This window comes from Oncorhynchus masou, chromosome 6, assembly GCF_036934945.1.
Source record: "Oncorhynchus masou masou isolate Uvic2021 chromosome 6, UVic_Omas_1.1, whole genome shotgun sequence".
Classification (NCBI taxonomy): Eukaryota; Metazoa; Chordata; class Actinopteri; order Salmoniformes; family Salmonidae; genus Oncorhynchus; species Oncorhynchus masou.
The window spans coordinates 80,021,228-80,043,900 of record NC_088217.1 but is presented as its reverse complement, the minus strand read 5'-3'; the positions used below and the strand labels follow the sequence as shown (position 1 = coordinate 80,043,900).

Genomic DNA, 22,673 nt, shown 5'->3' with positions numbered 1-22,673 from the left:
TCTGCCTCTGGGGATGTGTCCTCGTCTTTTGTCTCTACCTCATCATTAATGGACTCAGTTTCAGGTAAACTAGGGGACGGTGGGGGGTGAGGAGGTTCTCTCTCCTCTATTTCTCTCTTTTTGTCCACCCCTGCTGACTCCTCTCTCTTAGCAAACTTCTCTTCTTCAACAGCCTCTACAGATTTCTCCTGCTCCTCTTCAATTACAACAACTGTCACGGTCAGCTCCCCCTCCCCTTTATCTCCCTCTCTCTTTTCCTGTAAACCGATCTCTTCTTCAATCCCCCTCTCCCCCTCCTCTCCCTCATTTCCTCTGCTCCCGCTAGCTTGCATCGTCACTTCAAAATGATCAGCTGCACCTTCCCTCTCACCTGCCATCCCAATGTCCTCCATGTCCTCGCCCACCTCCTCCCCCAGTTCTAACACCTCCTCTGCTAGTTCTACATCCTCCTCCTCCTCCTCCTCTTCATCTCGTTGTCTCTGTCTGTCCGGGTTGGTACAGGTTCCTATTGGGCTGTGGATGATGGCTCCATTAGAGAGGTCCGGGCTGAGGCCATTAGCTTCAGACTGAGCCATGGTTACTAGAAGACCAACACACACTGGGAAGGAGTGTATTCAAGGTTCCAACGAGTATGTGTCCAGGAGTTCAAGCCAAGTTTGAGAAAGTTCGATAAGTATGTGCTTGTAGGTTCCACAGACGCACGCACAGCTTCTAGTTGTTGCTGCCTGGGGCTCCAATCTGTAAATAGTGCCTGTGTCCAGTTGGTCAAAGTACAATCTCTTCCTCCCTCCTTCTCTCTCTCTCTCTCTCTCTCTCTCTCTCTCTCTCTCTCTCTCTCTCTCTCTCTCTCTCCCCAGAGGATTAGGCTGAGTTTCAGAAGTTGATCCCCACATGACCAGCCTGCCTAATTTAAATCGGCCCAGAGCCTATACCCCCCCCCCCCCGCCCCCAGCTCCAGAGCCTATATCCCCCCAGCCCAGCCCAGCTCCAGAGCCTATATCCCCCCCCGCCCAGCTCCAGAGCCCATATCCCCCCAACTCAGCCCAGCTCCAGAGCCTATACCCCCACAACCATGCCTAGCCCAGCATAGCCCCAGTATCCGACATCCGACATCCCCCCCCCATACCCCAGGCCCGTCTACTCCACTCCACTCCAACCTCCATCCATTCAACCACTTCCCTAACAATCTCCTCCTCCCAATGGCTGCCTCCATACATGCATGGACCCCCCCCCCCACCAATCCTAAAACACATCCAACCTGCCACACTTCCCCCAACCCCAAACCATCTTTAACCCACCCTGACCCCTTTGCAGTTTTCAGTTCTCCTTTAACACAACTCATAGGCTGAGCCTCTGCTGAGGTCAGTGAGGATGCCCTGAGTTAGCTTTTCAGTAAACCACAGTTGTCCTAGTACAATCCCTTATCCTCTTTCAGGCTTTAGGCAGAGTAAACCTATAAAACCACTGTCTGACAGTCAGAGGTAGACCTACAGGTAGAGGCATCAGAATCAGAATTATTCACACAAGAGAATTTTGGTACAAAAGGATGAATAACCTTAGTAATTATTTATCTTTTTAATTCCATTCTTCGATCTAAACATATTGATGATGCTTCCATCATACTCTTCAAATAAAGATAATCTACTACTGACTGTAGGCCTTACGTTTTTCAACGTTAGAGGGCAGTATTGCTTTGTCTATAATGGTATTATATATGATAAAATAGCAGGTCATTTACATATAAACTTCAGTTGACATAAGTACGGCATTTGCAACGAACAGTTCAGGGCAAAATGACAGTGTACTAAAACTCAACACTGACAGTGACAGCTAATGTGCCATCACCTTCAGGGCGTTCCAGTAATTTGCAATGGGGTAAAGCGCTGCATAGACATCACTGATCTAAAAACGACTGTATGAGTCAAACTTGTTATCATGTAATGTCTTGGACAATCCCGAATTGCAGTGATCAGTGAAGCTGCGTTGCGACAGTTCGAAACCGGAAAATCGCATCAGCTGTTTTTCGTCCCCTTGACGTCATCTCCTTTATTTTATGTACCACCAGCTCTATAACCGTACTTTCAGTTTTTAGTGTAATATGCATTTTGAATGTAATTTACTGAGAAATATTTGGCCATAAAACAACATAGCTACATTAGTTATTTAACTTTTGCTCATTAATTAATAACGAATCTAGGGAGCTTGCGATGAGATAGTAGTTAAGCGCTTCTGCTAGCTAGCTAGCTGAAAGCTAACGGAGGACCACAGTATATTTAGCTACAGTGACTGCTAGGTCCGAACTGCAAGTTGAAACAACTAACCTGGCGCGACTACAAGTACGGTCCGCAAGATGCAGAAATCAGAGAAGAGCGATGGTGCTGAGGCAACGGTCGGTGTGCAGTTTACCGACCTTCCCAACGCCCTTATCGCATGCAAAGTAACTGAAGATGTTTTCAATGACCAAACTCTGAAGGTAAGGATGTGTGTTATGGTGGATCAAAGCAATCAACCAAAGCAAGCTTGCATTACATTACAATGGTTCCCTAAACAACTTTAAACCTATTTGTGTGTGTGTGTGTGTGTGTGTGTGTGCGTGCGCGTGCGCGTGGCGCTCTCTCATGCTCATGTTCAATCCAAAGATAGTATTACATTCCACTCCTCCAAAGAATTGGCATCTTTCTAAAGATGAGTCTTAGGCTCCTAGTTGTGTAGTTCCAATCCACCACTCACACCCTCATCACACACATGGAAATGGTTCCCTTCCATCCCTGCCTGATTCCATAGGGGTTGGAACAGTTCCATCAGCAAGAACATTACTAGATTTTCCCCCATACCAGAATACAGGAAGACTGAGATTCTGTCCTAACTGGGCCAGAATCTCAGAGCTTAGTCAAGGACAGATGCACACAGGCAAAGGTCCCAAGAGTGTTTATTTTATTGCTTCCTTTCCTTGTCTTCTTTCCTTCATGACCACTTAGCTAGCCAATAAGTGAAAGTGATATGGCACAAACATGTCTAGTCATCGCTGCTCCTCTCACCGATCTCTTGTCAGAGGTTTTGGCTGAGGTGGCTGTGACCTCTTTGTCAGTCAAATGAAGGCACTGGAAGTAGACTGTGATAACACGCTGTAATCGGAACAATGGAAAAGTGTGTGCTCTAACTAGGCCAGATGTCATTCAGGAGATCCCCCTGAACAACAGCAGGGAGAGAGTTGGCAAGCAGGGGCCCTATTCAGTCAAAACCGTTTCTGGACTTTGAGGATATAGCCTAAATCATAAACAAAGATTGGTATCTTTATTAAAATGCATATCTGGTACACACTCACATTATCTCAGTCTCTGATAACATCTAGCCTTCCTGAGGTCAGGTGAATGTGTCACAGGGGCTGAGTTTTTGTGTTGGAAATCTGACTAATGTATTTTTCAGTGTACACAACATTCTTCCGCTCTGTGTAGGCTAGTCTTTGATTCAGAGAGAGTTTCCATTGGAGCTGGCAGGAAGGAAGGAACAGGAAGGACAGCAGTTATACGCAGGAAGAGATGAGGTTGAAGAGGGGAGAAACTAGAGACTTTGTTCTATGTAGTATTCCCACATCCACAGACTAGGCCTTATGCCTTGCAATTAGTTTAAAGCAAATAGAATAAATCCATACACTAGGGCTGTCCCGATTAAAAACATTTATATTGGTTGACCGAAAGTCGTCTGTTCTGCATATAGTTGATTTTAATAAAACAAATAGTGTGTCTATATATCGAGTGATTGGATTTTTTAAACTTATTTTTCCATATTGACGCACTCTATTTGTTTGAATAAAATCAATTATATGCGCTGAGCTTGTCTGATGCTTTAAGCTCATTGTTTGATGAAATGAGACCCAGATGACTCAAGAGGGAGCCAGAGATCAAGATAACCAGAAGAAAAAACCTTAACCTGACCCAACCATCCTCCTGAAGTTGCTGGTAATAGGCTACACAAGGAGTCCACAACCTTTCTCATGAGCAATGTCAATTTATCTTAACATTTCTACCGATTTGCGTGCTGGTTATGGTTTTGAAATGCACTTTTTCATGGAACAGTTTAATTTAATTTAGGATAACATCTTCGTATCTCAAAATCATTGTCATGTGGTTAATCAAAATTCTATCCAAATCGAAAATAAAAATTATACAAACTTCAAATGCAAATTCTATTGCCATTGCAACTATGTAAAAACAGACTACATTAAGCCAACAAATAAAAACATTGCAGCCTGCAGGTAGAAAATATCATGATAAAATAAATGTCTTATAAATCACATTGGCTACGCATGGCCTGTCTGCAACGAACTTGAAACATTGTATCAACTATTAACTTGGGTCTGGCCCAGCTCACACTAGCAAACTTGCAACATTGTATAACATATTCTGGGCCCTCAGTTTCCTGTGCCAGCGAGCTCAGGACATACACAGCTGTAGGCTATTTGCACAATGGATAAGAAGTAATCAGGTAGGTCTATTTTATGACGTTTCCACTGGATAAGAGCATGACATTTTTCCCTTTCACGCTGAGTTATCGAAAGGGAGAGAGCTGTAAAGATTTTTCAAATACACTACCGGTCAAAAATTTTAGAACACCTACTCATTCAAGGGTTTTTATTTTTACTATTTTTATTTTTACTATTTTCTACATTGTAGAATAATAGTGAAGACATCAAAACTATGAAATAACACATGGAATCATGTAGTAACCAAATCAAAATAGCCACCCATTGCCTTGATGATAGCTTTGCACACTTTTGGCATTCTCTCAACCTGCTACAGCTGGAATGCTTTTCCAACAGTCTTGAAGTTCTCACATACGCTGAGCACTTGTTGGCTGCTTTTCCTTCACTCTGCGGTCTGACTCATCCCAAACCATCTCAATTTGGTTGAAGTCGGGCGATTATGGAGGCCAGGTCATCTGATGCAGCACTCCATCAAGGACCATATCACCTCCACCCTACCTGACACCCTAGACCCACTCCAATTTGCTTACCGCCCAAATAGGTCCACAGACGATGCAATCTCAACCACACTGCACACTGCCCTAACCCATATGGACAAGAGGATTACCTATGTGAGAATGCTGTTCATCGACTACAGCTCGGCATTTAACACCATAGTACCCTCCAAGCTCGTCATCAAGCTCGAGACCCTGGATCTCGACCCCGCCCTGTGCAACTGGGTACTGGACTTCCTGACGGGCCGCCCCCAGGTGGTGAGGGTAGGCAACAACATCTCCACCCCGCTGATCCTCAACACTGGGGCCCCACAAGGGTGCGTTCTGAGCCCTCTCCTGTACTCCCTGTTCACCCACGACTGCGTTGCCACGCACGCCTCCAACTCAATCATCAAGTTTGCGGACGACACTACAGTGGTAGGCTTGATTACCAACAACGACGAGACGGCCTACAGGGAGGAGGTGAGGGCCCTCGGAGTGTGGTGTCAGGAAAATAACCTCACACTCAACGTCAACAAAACTAAGGAGATGATTGTGGACTTCAGGAAACAGCAGAGGGAACACCCCCCTATCCACATCGATGGAACAGTAGTGGAGAGGGTAGTAAGTTTTAAGTTCCTCGGCATGCACATCACAGACAAACTGAATTGGTCCACTCACACAGACAGCATCGTGAAGGAGGCACAGCAGCGCCTCTTCAACCTCAGGAGGCTGAAGAAATTCGGCTTGTCACCAAAAGCACTCACAAACTTCTACAGATGCACAATCGAGAGCATCCTGGCGGGCTGTATCACCGCCTGGTACTGCAACTGCTCCGCCCACAACCGTAAGGCTCTTCAGAGGGTAGAAATATCTGTCGTTCCTACCCTGAATAAGGCAGTGTTCGTAAGCCGTCATTGAAAATAAGAATTTGTTCTTAACTGACTTGCCTAGTAAAATAAAAATGAAGCATTTATTTGGGCTGCAATTTCTGAGGCTGGTAACTCTAATGAACTTATCCTTTGCAGCAGAGGAAACTCTGGGTCTTCCATTCCTGTGGCGGTCCTCATGAGAGCCTGTTTCATCATAGCGCCTGATGGTTTTTGCGACTGCACTTGAAGAAACTTTAAACGGTTCTTTAAAAAACCGATACCGATTATTCAGCCGATTTGTAAAAATGAATAAATACATTTTGAAATGTTTTTTATATATACAGTGCCTTGCGAAAGTATTCGGCCCCCTTGAACTTTGCGACCTTTTGCCACATTTCAGGCTTCAAACATAAAGATATAAAACTGTATTTTTTTGTGAAGAATCGACAACAAGTGGGACACAATCATGAAGTGGAACGACATTTATTGGATATTTCAAACTTTTTTAACAAATCAAAAACTGAAAAATTGGGTGTGCAAAATTATTCAGCCCCTTTACTTTCAGTGCAGCAAACTCTCTCCAGAAGTTCAGTGAGGATCTCTGAATGATCCAATGTTGACCTAAATGACTAATGATGATAAATACAATCCACCTGTGTGTAATCAAGTCTCCGTATAAATGCACCTGCACTGTGATAGTCTCAGAGGTCCGTTAAAAGCGCAGAGAGCATCATGAAGAACAAGGAACACACCAGGCAGGTCCGAGATACTGTTGTGAAGAAGTTTAAAGCCGGATTTGGATACAAAAAGATTTCCCAAGCTTTAAACATCCCAAGGAGCACTGTGCAAGCGATAATATTGAAATGGAAGGAGTATCAGACCACTGCAAATCTACCAAGACCTGGCCGTCCCTCTAAACTTTCAGCTCATACAAGGAGAAGACTGATCAGAGATGCAGCCAAGAGGCCCATGATCACTCTGGATGATATCACTCTGGATCAATATAATACATCAATAAAATCAATTTAGCCTCAAATAAATAATGAAACGTGTTCAATTTAGTTAATATAAATTTAGTAATATAAAAACAAAGTGTTGGAGAAGAAAGTAAAAGTGCAATATGTGCCATGTAAAAAAGCTAACGTTTAAGTTCCTTGCTCAGAACATGAGAACATATGAAAGCTGGTGGTTCCTTTTAACATGAGTCTTCAATATTCCCAGGTAAGAAGTTTTAGGTTGTAGTTATTATAGGAATTATAGGACTATTTCCCTCTACACCATTTGCATTTCATATACCTTTGACTATTGGATGTTCTTATAGGCAGTTTAGTATTGCCAGTGTAACAGTATAGCTTCCGTCCCTCTCCTCGCCCCTACCTGGGCTCGAACCAGGAACACATTGAAAACAGCCACCCTCGAAGCATCGTTATCCATGGCTCCACAAATGCCGCGGCCCTTGCAGAGCAAGGGGAACAACTGCTTCAAGGTCTCAGCGCGAGTGCCGTCACTGATTGAAACACTATTCGCGCGCACCACCACTAACTAGCTAGCGATTTCACATCGGTTACACCAGCCTAATCTCGGGAGTTGATAGGCTTGAAGTCATAAACAGCTCAATGCTTGAAGCACAACGAACAGCTGCAGTGAAACGCTGTTTGAATGAATGCCTACGAGCCTGCTGCTGCCTACCACCCCTCAGTTAGACTGCTCTATCAAATCATAGACTTAATTATAACATAATAACACACAGAAATATGAACCTTAGGTCATTAATATGGTCAAATCCGGAAACTATAATTTCGAAAACAAAATGTTTATTCTTTCAGTGAAATACGGAACTGTTCCGTATTTTATCCAACGGGTGGCATCCCCAAGTCTAAATATTGCTGTTACATTGTACAACCTTCAATGTTATGTCATAATTATGTACAATTCTGGCAAATTAATTACGGTCTTTGTTAGGAATAAATGGTTTTCACACAGTTCACAACGAGCCAGGCGGCCCAAACTGCTGCATATACCCTGACTGCTTGCACAGAACGCAAGAGAAGTGACACAATTTCCCTAGTTAAAAGAAAGTCGTGTTAGCAGGAAATATTAACTAAATATGCAGGTTTAAATATATACTTGTGTATTGATTTTAAAGAAAGGCATTGATGTTTATGGTTAGGTACACATTGGTGCAACGACAGTGCTTTCTTCGCGAATGCACTTGTTAAATCATCACCCGTTTGAAGTAGGCTGTGATTCGATGATAAATTAACAGGCACCGCACCGATTATATGCAACACAGGACACGGTAAATAACTACACATGGTTGATGATATTACTAGTTTAACTAGTGATTATGATTGATTGTTTTTTATAAGATAAGTTTAATGCTAGCTAGCAACTTATCTTGGCTTCTTGCTGCACTCGCATAACAGGTAGTCAGCCTACCAACCGGAAGGTTGCGAGATCAAATCCCCAAGCTGACAAGGTAAAAATCTGTCGTTCTGCCCTTGAACAAGGCAGTTAACCCACCGTCTAGGCCGTCTTTGAAAATAAGATTGTGTTCTTAACTGACTTGCCTAGTTAAATAAAGGCAAAAAAAAAAAAAAAATCATCCACAATCGGTGTCCAAAAATGCACATTACTGATTGTTCTGAAAACTTGACATAGGCCCTAATTAATTGGCCGTTCCGATTAATCGGTCGGCCTCTAATACCCACCCTACCTTGTCACAACACAACTGATTGGCTCAAATGCATTAAGAAAGAAATTCCACAAATACTTTCTAACAAGACACACATGTTAATTGAAATGCATTCCAGCTGTTTGAGAGAATGCCAAGAGTGTGCAAAGCTGTCATCAAGGCAAAGGGTAGCTACTTTGAAGAATCTAAAATATATTTTGATTTGTTTAACACTTTTTTGGTTACTACATGATTCTATATGTGTTATTTTATAGTGTTGATGTCTTCACTCTTATTCTACAATGTAGAAAATTGTAATAATAAAGAAAAACCCTTGAATGAGTAGGTGTTCTAAAACTTTTGACCGGTTGTGTACATTGAGGAACTATTGTCATTCTCATTGAATGTAAAGACAGACTTTGTTTGCTTACTGTTTTAGGTGAAGTAAACATTACTCTGAGAAGCTCCACTACTCATTAGTGGTGGTGTGTTAAGCCAATCAGAAAAACAATCAGATCGCCAAATGGGCACATTTATATGCCTACATTTGCACATAGGCCAGGTAGCATATAGGCCTACTTCAGTGCATAATCAGGTGCGCGTCCTTACTCAACGTTGGCAGGAACGCTCCAAACAAAAGAGAAAAGAACAACCATCAACCAGTCAACTAATTGGGGTCAGCCCTACCACACACGGTTGCTTTTGTTCATGAGAACCAAGTGTCAACTCACCATGGGTCTACTACACACTACTATGGGCCATACAAACAGTACTATTGTGAGAAATTGCAAACAGAAGTCAATGCTGTATGGAATTTACACATTGTATGTTTGACATGGAGGCCTAGCTGGTGTGATGACATTGGTGAATAGTGTCAGATTCAGCTGAAATTTATTTTCCTACTGATGGCCTCTTCCATGGAATGGAGGTGGCAGAAACAGTGAGACAGGTGCTCCAACCAGAACAGCTGGTCAAGCCACACACACACACACACACACACAGATCAATGATTGAATAATCAATTGGGCTTAGAAGGAAGTGAAACAGGGTAAAGGTCATAAAAACTTGACTGTTTGGAATAAAAGTGTTTTTCTTTTCAGAGGGTCACGTCCTTTAAGGAGCTTTGAGTCAGCTGAGAGATCATGTGATGGAATATTCCGCTGTGTGCATCAACACTGTGTTCTCCTTTAGGAATGTTTGACAAAGACACACAACGTTTCCATCCTATTCAGATATTCATCTCGTTTTAAGACCCGTCCCTGCCCTTAATCAGGTAAACTGTCCTGTCCAAATCAGAATGGCTTCCCTCCTGCAGTAAGGGCCACACATTATTACAGCAGGTCATTTTAATACAGGTCACCACCAGGGACTGGCCACACACGTGACACCCCAGAGGTTACCTCATGGAAACTGTGACCTGTACTGTCTTACTGTACTCACTGAGGGATTTGCGTGGTAGAGATATTTGATTCACAAAGCCTCAGGCCTGAAGAGAGAGCAGAGCAGGTAGTGTGTGTGTTCTTGCACGCTAGTACCAGACTGCAGCTAGTAGACTTAAAGCTACATGATGTAACTTTTTTTGGGCAAATCGACCAAATTCACATATAAATGTGAGTTATAGATCTGCCATTCTCATTGAATGCAAGTCTAAGAAGCGGTATATCTGTTCTATGTGTGCTATTTCTATTCTTCCCGTTCTTAAGTTTTGTTTTTGCGTCTTTTACTTTCAGTTTTGCACACCAGCTGAAAATACAATATTTATAGTTATAGAAAATGTATTTCACAGCAGTTTAGATGGTACAATGATTCTCTACACTTGTTTTGTCACAAACTGAAATTAGGCGAACAATTTTGAATTTTAGCAACCAGGAAATGGTGGAGAGATTTCTGCATATTGCACCTTTAAATACTCTACCTGAGTACAACCTCTGTGCACTTGTCTCTCTCTACGCTGTGCTGGGGGGACAGAATCTCTTTGTTGTCTAGTCTTTGATGTAAAGGTGTGCATGCATCTGAGCTGTCTGGTTTCTGGTGCTCATTATAGCTATCAGTGACACTTTGGTCTTTCCTGCTGTTTCTGCCACTCAGATCAGACAATGGTGGAGTGTTCTAGAATATACAACCAGTTCTGAGGTTCCACCTGTCACTGTCTGAGGTCACACTCTGCTGTTCTAGGTTCTGTCTTCTAGCTGACTGGCTTGTTTGTTACTCACTACCTTTCATGTAGCAGCAGCTGGAGACGACATCTCAGACAAGAGTTGATGATGATCTCTGCATGCAGAATACAAGTGGTGTTGTCAAAAAGTGTCCGTCGAGGGTCCAGACACAATACCTCTATACTGTTAACTTGCATGTAGGCCTGTGGGTGTAGTCTTGAGAAAATGGATGTGTAGGCTAGTTTTAAAGTTTGTGGGTGTTGTATGGAAACATGTACCTCCCTCCTCTTCCTCCCTGCAGAGCAGTTGAGGTTCAATGTGAGTGTTTGCTATTGTTAACCATCTCCAGACCTCTGTCCCACCATGTGTTTGTGACGGTGTACGTGTGTGTTAACCATCTCCAGACCTTTGTCCTACACTGTTAGTTAGTCTCATACACACCCACACCATCTCTTTCAGAGCCACTTTGCATAACACTCATTGTGTGTGTGTGTGGGGGGGGGGGGGGGGGGGGGGCGCATTCTTTCCATCCTCTGTTTTGGTTTCATATTCCTGTTTTCCATTCCCTCACTGGAACATTTGCTTTCTCACACACACACACACACACACACACACACACACACACACACACACACACACACACACACACACACAGATTGTCACTTCGCTACTAACACACAAACAAGTGTATACTACATTTAGCACATATATAAAAGACACACATGCTTAGCCTTTACTTTAGTCTCTCTCTCTCATACATTTTTCCTCTCACAGCACCTCAGTGCTATTAATGGCACTTTAATAAAAGCTTCTGTGTTATCAAGCCTCCAGCTGCATATTTTCCATAAGAACCAGTTCTCCTTCATCTCTCTCTTCTTCCCTTACTCTCCACACAGACCTCTGTTTTTCAGGCTGTCTCTCTCCCTTTCTCTCATGTACTCTGTGCTTCTGCCACCTCTCTCTTTTAGTCTATCTCTCTCTCTCTCTCGTCTGTGTCTCTCTGTAGTGAAGCTCTTGGGCGTATTTATACCCACGACTGACGCTCAGCAGGCCAGAGTCAAGTGCCCCGATAAGCTGATTCAGTGTGTGTATGTGTGTGTGTGTGGTTTTATTGTGTCAGTCATGGACCCAGTTTCTGATTTGCACATATTTTCCATTCACAACTAAGCAACAGATTTGTCATATGTTTTGTGTGTGTGTGAGTGAGAGAGTGTGAGTGTGTGTGTGTGAGAGAGAGAACAAGAGAAGAGTGAAGAGATTAACACTTCAGTCTGCTAAAGATTGATTTAGTTATTTTCCAGTCCTCTGTCTGTCTGTCTCTCGCTCTCTCTGTGTGTCTCACTGCCTCTCTAATTTGTCAGCAAAGGAGCGAGGGAGGGAAGAAAGGAAGGACCACACCCCCTGTGTCAGCGGGTTGGCTGGGAGTGAATGAACCATGGAACGAAGGAAGAGAAGAGAGGGAGGGGCTGTGGTGTACGTCAGTAGTTGTGACTCTCATATAAGTGGCTGCAGAGGCAGAGAGAGCTGGAGACCAGACAGAAGGCTGTATTATATGAGACTTTTACAAATGCAACCCATAGTCTCGTTGGAATGTTCTACAGCCTAGACGGAGGACTGTTTTCAGCTGTCGTGTAGCTGCCTGTCTCTGTCCTACAGACCTCACTGCCAAGGGTGGAACCTGAGAGCTAACTCTGGATCTGGGCTCGCTGCTCAGTAGCTAACTGCTTCCGGCTTGAACGTCACTGGACATTTTGGCTCTTCATTTGGCCAGGACTGCAGGCTTTTCCAGCTCTCTTAGTGGGGTGCGGACTTTACAAACAGAGAGAGATAGAGAAGAGGAGGAAGTAAGGGAAACGGGAAAATATCTATATTTTTTTTGTTGGAACAAGATCTCCCTCAACCCTCACGCTGGGGAAGGCGGCGCAACCCCCCCACACCTGTCATCTTCATCCCGGCCCCTCCTCACAAACTCTGACCTCCCGCATTATCAGGTGGAAAGGCCTCTGCCTCCCTGCCCTTCCCATCATGCACCTCAAGACCACCAAGTGTAACGCCTTCTGCCTGGTTGCCTCGGTGACCAACCAGGAAGTGTTTGACAGGCCTGAGTCCCGGGTAAGAAGGCTTTATATGTCGCCTCTGATCTGTCTCCTAAAACTGATCTAGGGTCAGATTCTGTAGCCTTTGAGGCCGATTGTAATGGTTAGGTAATCTGTTCCTAGATCTGTGCTTGGCTGCAGCTTGTGATCCATTCTCTCTCAACTAATAGTTCCAAACTGCTTTAGACCAATGAGATGCAGCGGTTCTCATGGTCTGTGCTGAGCTCCTATCAGACCGCTGTCACACTGGGTCTTTCTTTAGCGATGGGCCCCGACGCTCACCAAGGCCAGGCACGCACACAAGTTGAGCAGGGTTGCCATGACAACCGGGCAGTGTTCCTCATTTTAAGGGGACAGTTTAGTCAAGCATTTTGCAGCAGCTATTTTAAGAAGGGTGGGGGGGGTAACGTTAGGCCTGAAAGACTGAAGATATGAAATGAGGTTGGTGACAGTGTTTTCGGGAAAGGTACTTACAGTACAAGTCTTCATACACTTGACAAATGTGCCTTTCAAATCACAATGCAATTGGCCTTTATGGGGTTTGGTTTTTATTGTCATTGTGCCTGGACTGGTCTTGGGTTTTATTTGAATTTTTTACCCCTTTTTCGCTGCAACTCCTGTATGGACTCAGGAGAGGCGAAGGTCGAGAGCCGTGCGTCCACCAAAATACGACCCAACCAAGCCACACTGCTTCTTAACACAATGCCCGGTTAACCCCGAAGCCAGCCGCACCAATGTGTTGGAGGAGACACTGTACAACTGGTGACTGTGTCAGTGTGCATGAGCCCGGCCCGCCACAGGAGTCACTAAAGCGCTATGGGACAAGGACATCTCGGCCGGCCAAGCCCTCCCGTAACCCGGACGACGCTGGGCCAATTGTGTGCCGCCTCATGGGTCTCCCAGTCGCGGCCGGCAGCTGCACAGCCTGGGATCAAACCCGGGTCTTTTGTGACACCTCTAGCATTGCCATGCAGTGCCCTAGCCTGCTTAGCAACTCGGGAGCCCCTTGGTTTTAGGCTTTTTGTTGGGCTTCTCTCCCACTGCTGGTTCTCTCCCAGGCCACAGTCTCATAACTGTAGTTAATGTTTATCTTTGGGATCATGGTGACTGAGCAGTTTTGAGAAGCATAGCCTATTTCTGGGTAAACAGACCATTATGTATTTAATGTATTTCGTCATACCATTACTAATGCTGTGTGGCAACATCACTATCCAACTCACCCTGTACCTTCTCTCTCACCCTCTTTCTCTCTCACCCTCTCTCTTTCTTTCTCGCCCTCTCACCCTCTCTCTCGCCCTCTCACCCCCTCTATTTCTCTCACCCCCCTCTCTCTCTTTTCTCTCTCTCCTCCTATAGGCCAGTTTTGAGTCTCTGTTCCGCTCCTTCGACCCGGACGTGAACTTCCAGTTCTTTAAGAGTTTCCGGCGTGTGAGAATCAACTTCAGCGATGCACTGGCTGCCGCTGAGGCGCGGCTCCGACTGCACAAGAGCGACTTCAACGGCAAAGAGATGCGCCTCTACTTCGCACAGGTAGAGACACGACTTCTGTACATCACCCAATGCCCCCATACTATATGTACATCACCCAATACCCCCATACTTTATGTACATCACCCAATACCCCCATACTTTATGTACATCACCCAATGCCCCCATACTTTATGTACATCACCCAATGCCCCCATACTTTATGTACATCGCCCAATACCCCCATACTTTATGTACATCACCCAATACCCCCATACTATATGTACATCACCCAATACCCCCATACTATATGTACATCACCCAATACCCCCATACTATATGTACATCACCCAATACCCCCATACTATATGTACATCACCCAATACCCCCATACTATATGTACATCACCCAATACCCCCATACTATATGTACATCACCCAATACCCCCATACTTTATGTACATCACCCAATGCCCCCATACTTTATGTACATCACCCAATGCCCCCATACTATATGTACATCACCCAATACCCCCATACTATATGTACATCACCCAATACCCCCATACTTTATGTACATCACCCAATACCCCCATACTTTATGTACATCACCCAATACCCCCATACTTTATGTACATCACCCAATACCCCCATACTTTATGTACATCACCCAATACCCCCATACTTTATGTACATCACCCAATACCCCCATACTTTATGTACATCACCCAATGCCCCCATACTTTATGTACATCACCCAATGCCCCCATACTTTATGTACATCACCCAATGCCCCCATACTATATGTACATCACCCAATACCCCCATACTATATGTACATCACCCAATACCCCCATACTTTATGTACATCACCCAATACCCCCATACTTTATGTACATCACCCAATACCCCCATACTATATGTACATCACCCAATGCCCCCATACTATATGTACATCACCCAATGCCCCCATACTTTATGTACATCACCCAATGCCCCCATACTTTATGTACATCACCCAATGCCCCCATACTTTATGTACATCACCCAATGCCCCCATACTTTATGTACATCACCCAATGCCCCCATACTTTATGTACATCACCCAATGCCCCCATACTTTATGTACATCACCCAATGCCCCCATACTTTATGTACATCACCCAATGCCCCCATACTTTATGTACATCACCCAATGCCCCCATACTTTATGTACATCACCCAATGCCCCCATACTTTATGTACATCACCCAATGCCCCCATACTTTATGTACATCACCCAATGCCCCCATACTTTATGTACATCACCCAATGCCCCCATACTTTATGTACATCACCCAATGCCCCCATACTTTATGTACATCACCCAATACCCCCATACTTTATGTACATCACCCAATGCCCCCATACTTTATGTACATCACCCAATGCCCCCATACTTTATGTACATCACCCAATGCCCCCATACTTTATGTACATCACCCAATACCCCCATACTTTATGTACATCACCCAATGCCCCCATACTATATGTACATCACCCAATGCCCCCATACTATATGTACATCACCCAATGCCCCCATACTTTATGTACATCACCCAATGCCCCCATACTTTATGTACATCACCCAATGCCCCCATACTTTATGTACATCACCCAATACCCCCATACTTTATGTACATCACCCAATGCCCCCATACTTTATGTACATCACCCAATGCCCCCATACTTTATGTACATCACCCAATGCCCCCATACTTTATGTACATCACCCAATGCCCCCATACTTTATGTACATCACCCAATACCCCCATACTTTATGTACATCACCCAATGCCCCCATACTTTATGTACATCACCCAATGCCCCCATACTTTATGTACATCACCCAATGCCCCCATACTTTATGTACATCACCCAATGCCCCCATACTATATGTACATCACCCAATACCCCCATACTATATGTACATCACCCAATACCCCCATACTTTATGTACATCACCCAATACCCCCATACTTTATGTACATCACCCAATACCCCCATACTTTATGTACATCACCCAATACCCCCATACTATATGTACATCACCCAATGCCCCCATACTATATGTACATCACCCAATGCCCCCATACTATATGTACATCACCCAATGCCCCCATACTTTATGTACATCACCCAATGCCCCCATACTTTATGTACATCACCCAATGCCCCCATACTTTATGTACATCACCCAATGCCCCCATACTTTATGTACATCACCCAATACCCCCATACTTTATGTACATCACCCAATGCCCCCATACTTTATGTACATCACCCAATGCCCCCATACTTTATGTACATCACCCAATGCCCCCATACTTTATGTACATCACCCAATGCCCCCATACTTTATGTACATCACCCAATACCCCCATACTTTATGTACATCACCCAATGCCCCCATACTATATGTACATCACCCAATGCCCCCATACTATATGTACATCACCCAATGCCCCCATACTTTATGTACATCACCCAATGCCCCCATACTTTATGTACATCACCCAATGCCCCCATACTATATGTACATCACCCAATGCCCCCATACTATATGTACATCACCCAATACCCCCATACTTTATGTACATCACCCAATACCCCCATACTTTATGTACATCACCCAATACCCCCATACTTTATGTACATCACCCAATGCCCCCATACTATATGTACATCACCCAATGCCCCCATACTTTCAGTTACTTGGATCTTTTGGTAGTGGAAATATGCTATGCATTACAAATTATCGCTCCCAAGTGGCGCAGCAGTCTAAGGCACTGCATCACAGAGCTAGAGGCGTCACTATAGACCCGGGTTCGATCGGGAGTCACATATGGCGGCGCACAATTGGCCCAGCTTCGTCCGGGTTAGAGGAGGGTTTGGCCGGGGGGGCTTTGTAAATAAGAATTTGTTCTTAACTGACTTACCTAGATAAATAAAGGTAAACAAATTATTTAAAAAACATGTTCATCACTATTTAGCTAGCAGCAGTGTTGGCACTGATTGATTTTATTGATCTACATTGAGCCTCTTGTGTCTCACTTTTCCCCTCCCCGTCTGCCCTGCAGTCCGTCCTCATAGGCAGTCCCCGCCTGGAGCCCCCTAAACCAGACAAACAGTTCCTGATCTCCCCCCCAGCCTCGCCACCGGTGGGGTGGCAGCAGGCCCCGGATGCCGTGCCCGTCATCAACTACGACCTTCTCTGTGCCATCTCCAAACTTGGGCCAGGTACAACACACACACACTTGCTACAATGAGGATGGGAACCTAAAATTAGAATTGATTTTAATTCAATGTGATGGAATTACAGTAGCTGTCCATTGTATTGCCATCAGTTTGATTGTGGCCGGTCCTACAGTGTTAACTGTCCTCTCTCCAACTCTAAATTAGGTGAGAAGTACGAGCTGCACACCGGCACCCCCACCACCCCTAGCGTAGTGGTCCACGTGTGTGAGAACGAGCAGGACAGCTCGGGGGGCGAAGACAACACAGATGGAAGCAGCAGCAACCGCCCCCCTCGCCCCAAAATCATCCAGACACGGCGTCCGGACATCACCCCCGGCGTCATGCAGTGAGCGGCAGAGAGAGGGGGCGCTCTAACATCCACAAAGCATGTCTCCCACATCTGCCTCTCAGAAGTCAATGACAACCTGGCCCTGGGAGGATGCTGTTGGAACATGTAATACATCCTCTCTAACACTAGGGGTTTGCCTCTCAAAGCCCTGCATTTTCATGGAGAGAGAGAGAGAGAGAGAGAGAGAGAGCGAAAGGAAAAGAAAGCGAGAGACATTCATCTCTTATCATTTCACATTTAATTTCTCTTTCGTCCTTTATTTGGAACAATATTAGACACTTGAGAGAAAGAAGTAGACAGAGAATAAAGAGCAAGGGATGTTTTGAATAGTTTTACTTCATTTGCTTTGTAACCATTGTATATGTTCATGGTCAGGCATGGTAGTGAGAGAGATGTTGTAGTCCTCTCTAGAGAGACACCGGGGGATTAACTTTCTATGGATTCATTGTGACTTGTAATCCAGGACCCCGTAACAAACCTTGTCTATAGACTCATTTCATACTGTGTACTGGATCCATCATTTCCTTGTCTATAAGATGTGTGCGCATGCTGCAGTGGAGGCCGGCTTGTAATAATGGCTGGAATGGCGTCAAACTATGTTTGATGTATTTGATACCATTCCACCTATTCTGCTCCAGTCATAACCACGAGCTCGTCCTCCCCAATTAAGGTGCCACCAACCTCCCGTGGAATGCTGCCATCAGCGTTTTACAATGTTTCACTCATCGAGGCGTACAAATGACATTCTATTTGATGTCATCACAATAAACCTAATTATTATTCATGAATATTCGAATTCCTAATGGTCTTTACTCCAGGCCTAACATTTGTAAACAGAACACTTCAGCGTAACTTTCTTGGAATTCACTCTTTAATTTGCTATGAAATGGACTTATTGTTCAATAATATGTCTCCAATAATGGCTCATCTGCTTCAATAGCATTGAGATATGTTACGACAAACTCCCCTCCTAGTTCATCCTCCTTTGACAGAAATGGCTGCCATATCACGCTGATCACACGGGGCAGGGATGGCCTCCTGCATGGGTCTTCGTAGCTTACTGTACATTTTTGCTGCACATCTTCCTGGCCAGTATGGCTTGTCTCACTTGACTTACACTGCTATTTTGGGGCTGACTGGGGGCCATTAGGGCTCTGAACTGCAGTTACTGTAGGAGGGTTGGTTGTGTGCGCTGCTGTCAGAGAGAGAGGGGGTTCATAGGTTGTAGTGGGAGGCTTGTGTAGATGCACTGTGAAATGTTTAATGCATGCGCCATCACAGCACATCTGGAATGAAGTTATCCACCCCAGCGGTTTAGTTGCATTAGTCATTTAGCTACTTTTGTACTCTGAACTATTGACATTCATTATTATACTTTGAATAATAATCTAATGAGTTATCATGTAATAAAGACTTCACCGCTAAAGTCATGAATGTGTGGTTTGTTTTAATTGTGTTGGTTTATTTTCATCAACTGTTCAACTTAGGCAAGTACTGTCTGAAGCCACGTCACATTCTGGCCAATTGGTGGCACTTCGCTGCCTCCCTATGGTAAGTTGGATGTGCACCCTTTCAAACTATCACCTTTACAAGTTAGTTGTCACAGGCACAAAAGTACAGTGAAATGCTTAACTTGTAAGCTCTACCCAACAGTGCAGTGCTCAATATCATAGCTTCCTCTTATGTTTTTCTTTATTAGTTATATAAACAGGGTCAGTGCCAATACCAAATTTACAATGTGCAGGGAACTGAGCCATATACAGCCACTAAGACTTCAATAGTCTAATACATTTGATTAAGGGCTTTTCACTTAATGGAGATAATCAGCAAGTTAAAAAAAAGCTATAAAATCATTAAAATAAGTACCAAAAGTACACTAATCATACAGACGAACCAGGGGAAAAAGTCGACATAAGACTGTGCTATAGCTTCCTCATCTCCTTTATCAGGACGAATTAAATGCCCCCTAATGTGTAGTCAATAGTCTGACCACCTTTCCATCACACCACTGTCTCCAACATTCAGCTCTATACTTCAAATGTGACAAAGAAAGGCCGCTCCAACAGAGGTACAAAAACAGTCTTTATTTACAAAACATCTGGTGGCTCTGAAGTTAAAAGTTTGTGTAAAAGAAAAAAGTGACTACAGCAGCAATGTCCAGGACCCCAGGCCTGTTCTGGGTGAGTACTGTCCAACAGGAACTAGACATTCTCAACACTTCCTCCCCAGATCAGCCAATCAGAGTTCCGCCCCATCTTTGGAGCATGTAGGTCCCCAGTCTGGTCAGATGACATACTGTAGTTCCTGGGAAGAAAGAGGGGAAATGTTTAGCTCAAACTGACCAATAAATTCTGTACTTTAAGGCATCATACCCTTTGAAACACCCATTGTTATCTCCCAGTCTATATTGCTGACTGATTTCCAAATGGACTCATTTTGTATTGTATTGTATTCACCTTTCATCTCCTCACACTCTCCCTTGTTCCTCCGGGTCAGTCATCCTTCTTGTTGTCCAGGAGCTCGTTATCCAGGAGCTCCTGCACCTGCTCCGCTATCCTCCTCTGCTCTGCCCTCTGTATCTTCAGCTTGGCCTCTTCCTTCTTAGCCTGATAGATCTTCACTCCAGCAAAGCCCAGGCACAAGACCAGGGTCTTCAATGCCAGGATGTAGAAGAGCAGAGGGACATTGTCCAACGCCTGGAGGAAGAGAAAGGAGCAGGGTGATGAGAGAATGAGCCTGTGTGCTATGTGTTTAGGTCATGAAAGCTCATGAATGTTGGCAATGTACAGGTTAATTCACTATAGAACAAATCTATAAAATCAGACATTATTTGGCAAACTAGAGGGAAAGAAAATGAGTGCTTGTTTGACCAACAAAGTTGTCAGACTTAATATAATCCTCTGTCATGCTCAATTGCACAGTGGGCCAAGTCACTCTCCACCAGCCCCTCTTACCATCCCTCAAGGAAAGAACACTCTAGAACAACGGTTCCCAACCTTTTTCGGTTACTGTACCACCATCTGAATTTTGCTCTGCTAGGAGTACCCCTAAAGTACCCTCTCATGCATTTTACCAGTAAGCCTATGGTCTCATGAGCCTTCTCAAGTACCCCCTGGTTGGGAACCACTGCTCTAGAATCCCACAAGGGACCAAAATACTACACCGACCCCCCCCCCCCCCCCCTCAACCCCCACACCAAAAAGTCAAAAGACTAGAAGTCAGCTGACACCCAAACAGTCACCATAGTTGGCAGGACAGCTGCAACCATCCGTATACTAGGCCTGTCTTCTGTCAGTGACAAACACACACCTCAAAACAAATTAGCTGATCTTTCTATAATTAGAACCTGTCAGTTCAGTTACTTGTAAAATGAGCTGACTTTTAGATCTGCTTCTCAGCGCAGTGCCTGCTCAAGACCCTCGTGAACTAGACCACATAAACGGTGCTGCGTAGGCTGCAGTATTTATAGCAAGACAATCATAAAAACGTTGCATATGCGTCACTGTACAAAGCACTCATAACAATGTAGCTAACCAACAACAAGAGAATAAAACGTTTCTTAAAACGTAACACTGCACTGTCCATGCAAATAGCAAGTGTCACTATCAAGTCACAACATTGGAGAGGATGGGCAGCTTGCCAGACATCAACGACCTCGTAGCGAAATAAGGGACGATTTATAGAACACAATACAACATGGGATGCTTAGCATATGTTAATTGTTACTAATGAATAGACTTTTATTATATATCTGACTTACCTTCCAGTTGATCATGTGGTCCATGTCTGCTGTAATGTGACGTTGGACGGAACTGTGTTAAGAAAGTGGCTTTGGGTGAAGTTTCCCCTAGCACAGATATATGTAGCACTGCTCCGGGAAGAGGGAAAGTATAATGTTACTTTTAGAGGCGGGGCTTAAAACATTCTACCAATAAGAACGCACAATTTGTTTGATGTACATTATTTTGACCAATCGTCATCTAAGAGTCGTAGAACAAACTGGTAGGTTAGCCAATGAATGGGCACTGAGAGTTTCACGGGAAACATGTTATGACGAATGGAAAAGAACCGTCGAGAAGTGACTCCAAAGATATTCTTACTTCTTGCTATGAAGTTACAACCTTGTAACGGGGGCCAGGATGCTGATTGGCAGAAACAGCATTTCAGCTGTGTGTTTACCAGACAATATACCATGGGAATGACACAAAATGCTTGTTAATTAATTAGGTTGGTAACCAGTTCATAATATGAATAAGGCACCTCAGGGTTTGTGGTTTAGGCCTATGGCCAGTATACACTACCACTGCTAAGGGCTGTGACCAGGCACTCCACTTCACGTCGTGCGTAAGAACAGCGTTTATGGGGGTATATTGGCCAATACCATACCCCCTCGGGCCTTACTGCTTAAAGGTATGCTGTGTTCTATGGAAAATAATGTTGGCTATTTGAGGTCAAGCTCCTATGACAATGCAGTATTGTTCAGTATCCTCTAGAGGGCGATAAATTACCTCTCCATCAGTCTGTTGCGTAGGGCGTTTATACTCATAGGCACAGATCTCGAATCAGCTCATGAATCCAAAATCAAAACCTTAACCATTACGACCAAAACACCAAACTGACCTTAGATCAGTGTCTGGAGGCTGTTAGAAATACGGAAGAAGACACAGGGCGCATTGGAGCGGATCACTTTTGTCAGGGCAATGATCATTGTTGGTCACCACCCTGACAAAAGTGATCCGCACCAAGGCGCCCGTGTCTTCTTCTTCTACATGCCAGGATGTAGAAGAGCAGAGGGACATTGTCCAACGCCTGGAGGCAGGGAGAGAAA

The 22,673-nt window shown here is 44.3% G+C and overlaps 2 protein-coding genes across 3 annotated transcripts; one reads left to right on the top strand and one right to left on the bottom strand.

Moving 5' to 3' along the window:
• Window positions 1-2,024: 2,024 nt before the first annotated feature.
• On the top strand, window positions 2,025-19,275 carry LOC135542751 (calcipressin-1-like). 2 transcript variants are annotated; one of them, XM_064969926.1, is made up of 4 exons: window positions 2,025-2,473; window positions 14,111-14,284; window positions 17,340-17,499; window positions 17,662-19,275. In XM_064969926.1, exons 1-4 carry the CDS (start codon window positions 2,351-2,353, stop codon window positions 17,844-17,846), a joined length of 642 nt encoding a protein of 213 aa, XP_064825998.1. In that variant the 5' UTR covers window positions 2,025-2,350; the 3' UTR covers window positions 17,847-19,275. The 2 variants fall into 2 exon arrangements, with proteins under 2 accessions (XP_064825998.1, XP_064825999.1); XM_064969927.1 differs by lacking the exon at window positions 2,025-2,473 and adding an exon at window positions 12,074-12,770.
• Window positions 19,276-19,909: 634 nt separating this feature from the next.
• On the bottom strand, window positions 19,910-21,715 carry LOC135542752 (small integral membrane protein 11-like). Its single transcript, XM_064969929.1, has 3 exons — window positions 21,606-21,715; window positions 20,302-20,541; window positions 19,910-20,149 (listed from the first exon to the last, which is right to left on the bottom strand). Exons 1-2 carry the CDS (start codon window positions 21,627-21,629, stop codon window positions 20,338-20,340), a joined length of 228 nt encoding a protein of 75 aa, XP_064826001.1. The 5' UTR covers window positions 21,630-21,715; the 3' UTR covers window positions 19,910-20,149; window positions 20,302-20,337.
• Window positions 21,716-22,673: the final 958 nt, after the last annotated feature.

Bases quoted from the DNA above. Each gene is read 5' to 3' on its own strand.
- LOC135542751 (XM_064969926.1), top strand. From the start codon at position 2,351: ATGCAGAAATCAGAGAAGAGCGATGGTGCTGAGGCAACGGTCGGTGTG. The intron at 14,285-17,339 runs GTAGAGACACGA...TCTGCCCTGCAG, and splicing joins TGCGCCTCTACTTCGCACAG to TCCGTCCTCATAGGCAGTCC. The intron at 17,500-17,661 runs GTACAACACACA...ACTCTAAATTAG, and splicing joins CATCTCCAAACTTGGGCCAG to GTGAGAAGTACGAGCTGCAC.
- LOC135542752 (XM_064969929.1), bottom strand. From the start codon at position 21,629: ATGGACCACATGATCAACTGGAAG. The intron at 20,542-21,605 runs GTAAGTCAGATA...CTCTTCCTCCAG, and splicing joins ACCACATGATCAACTGGAAG to GCGTTGGACAATGTCCCTCT.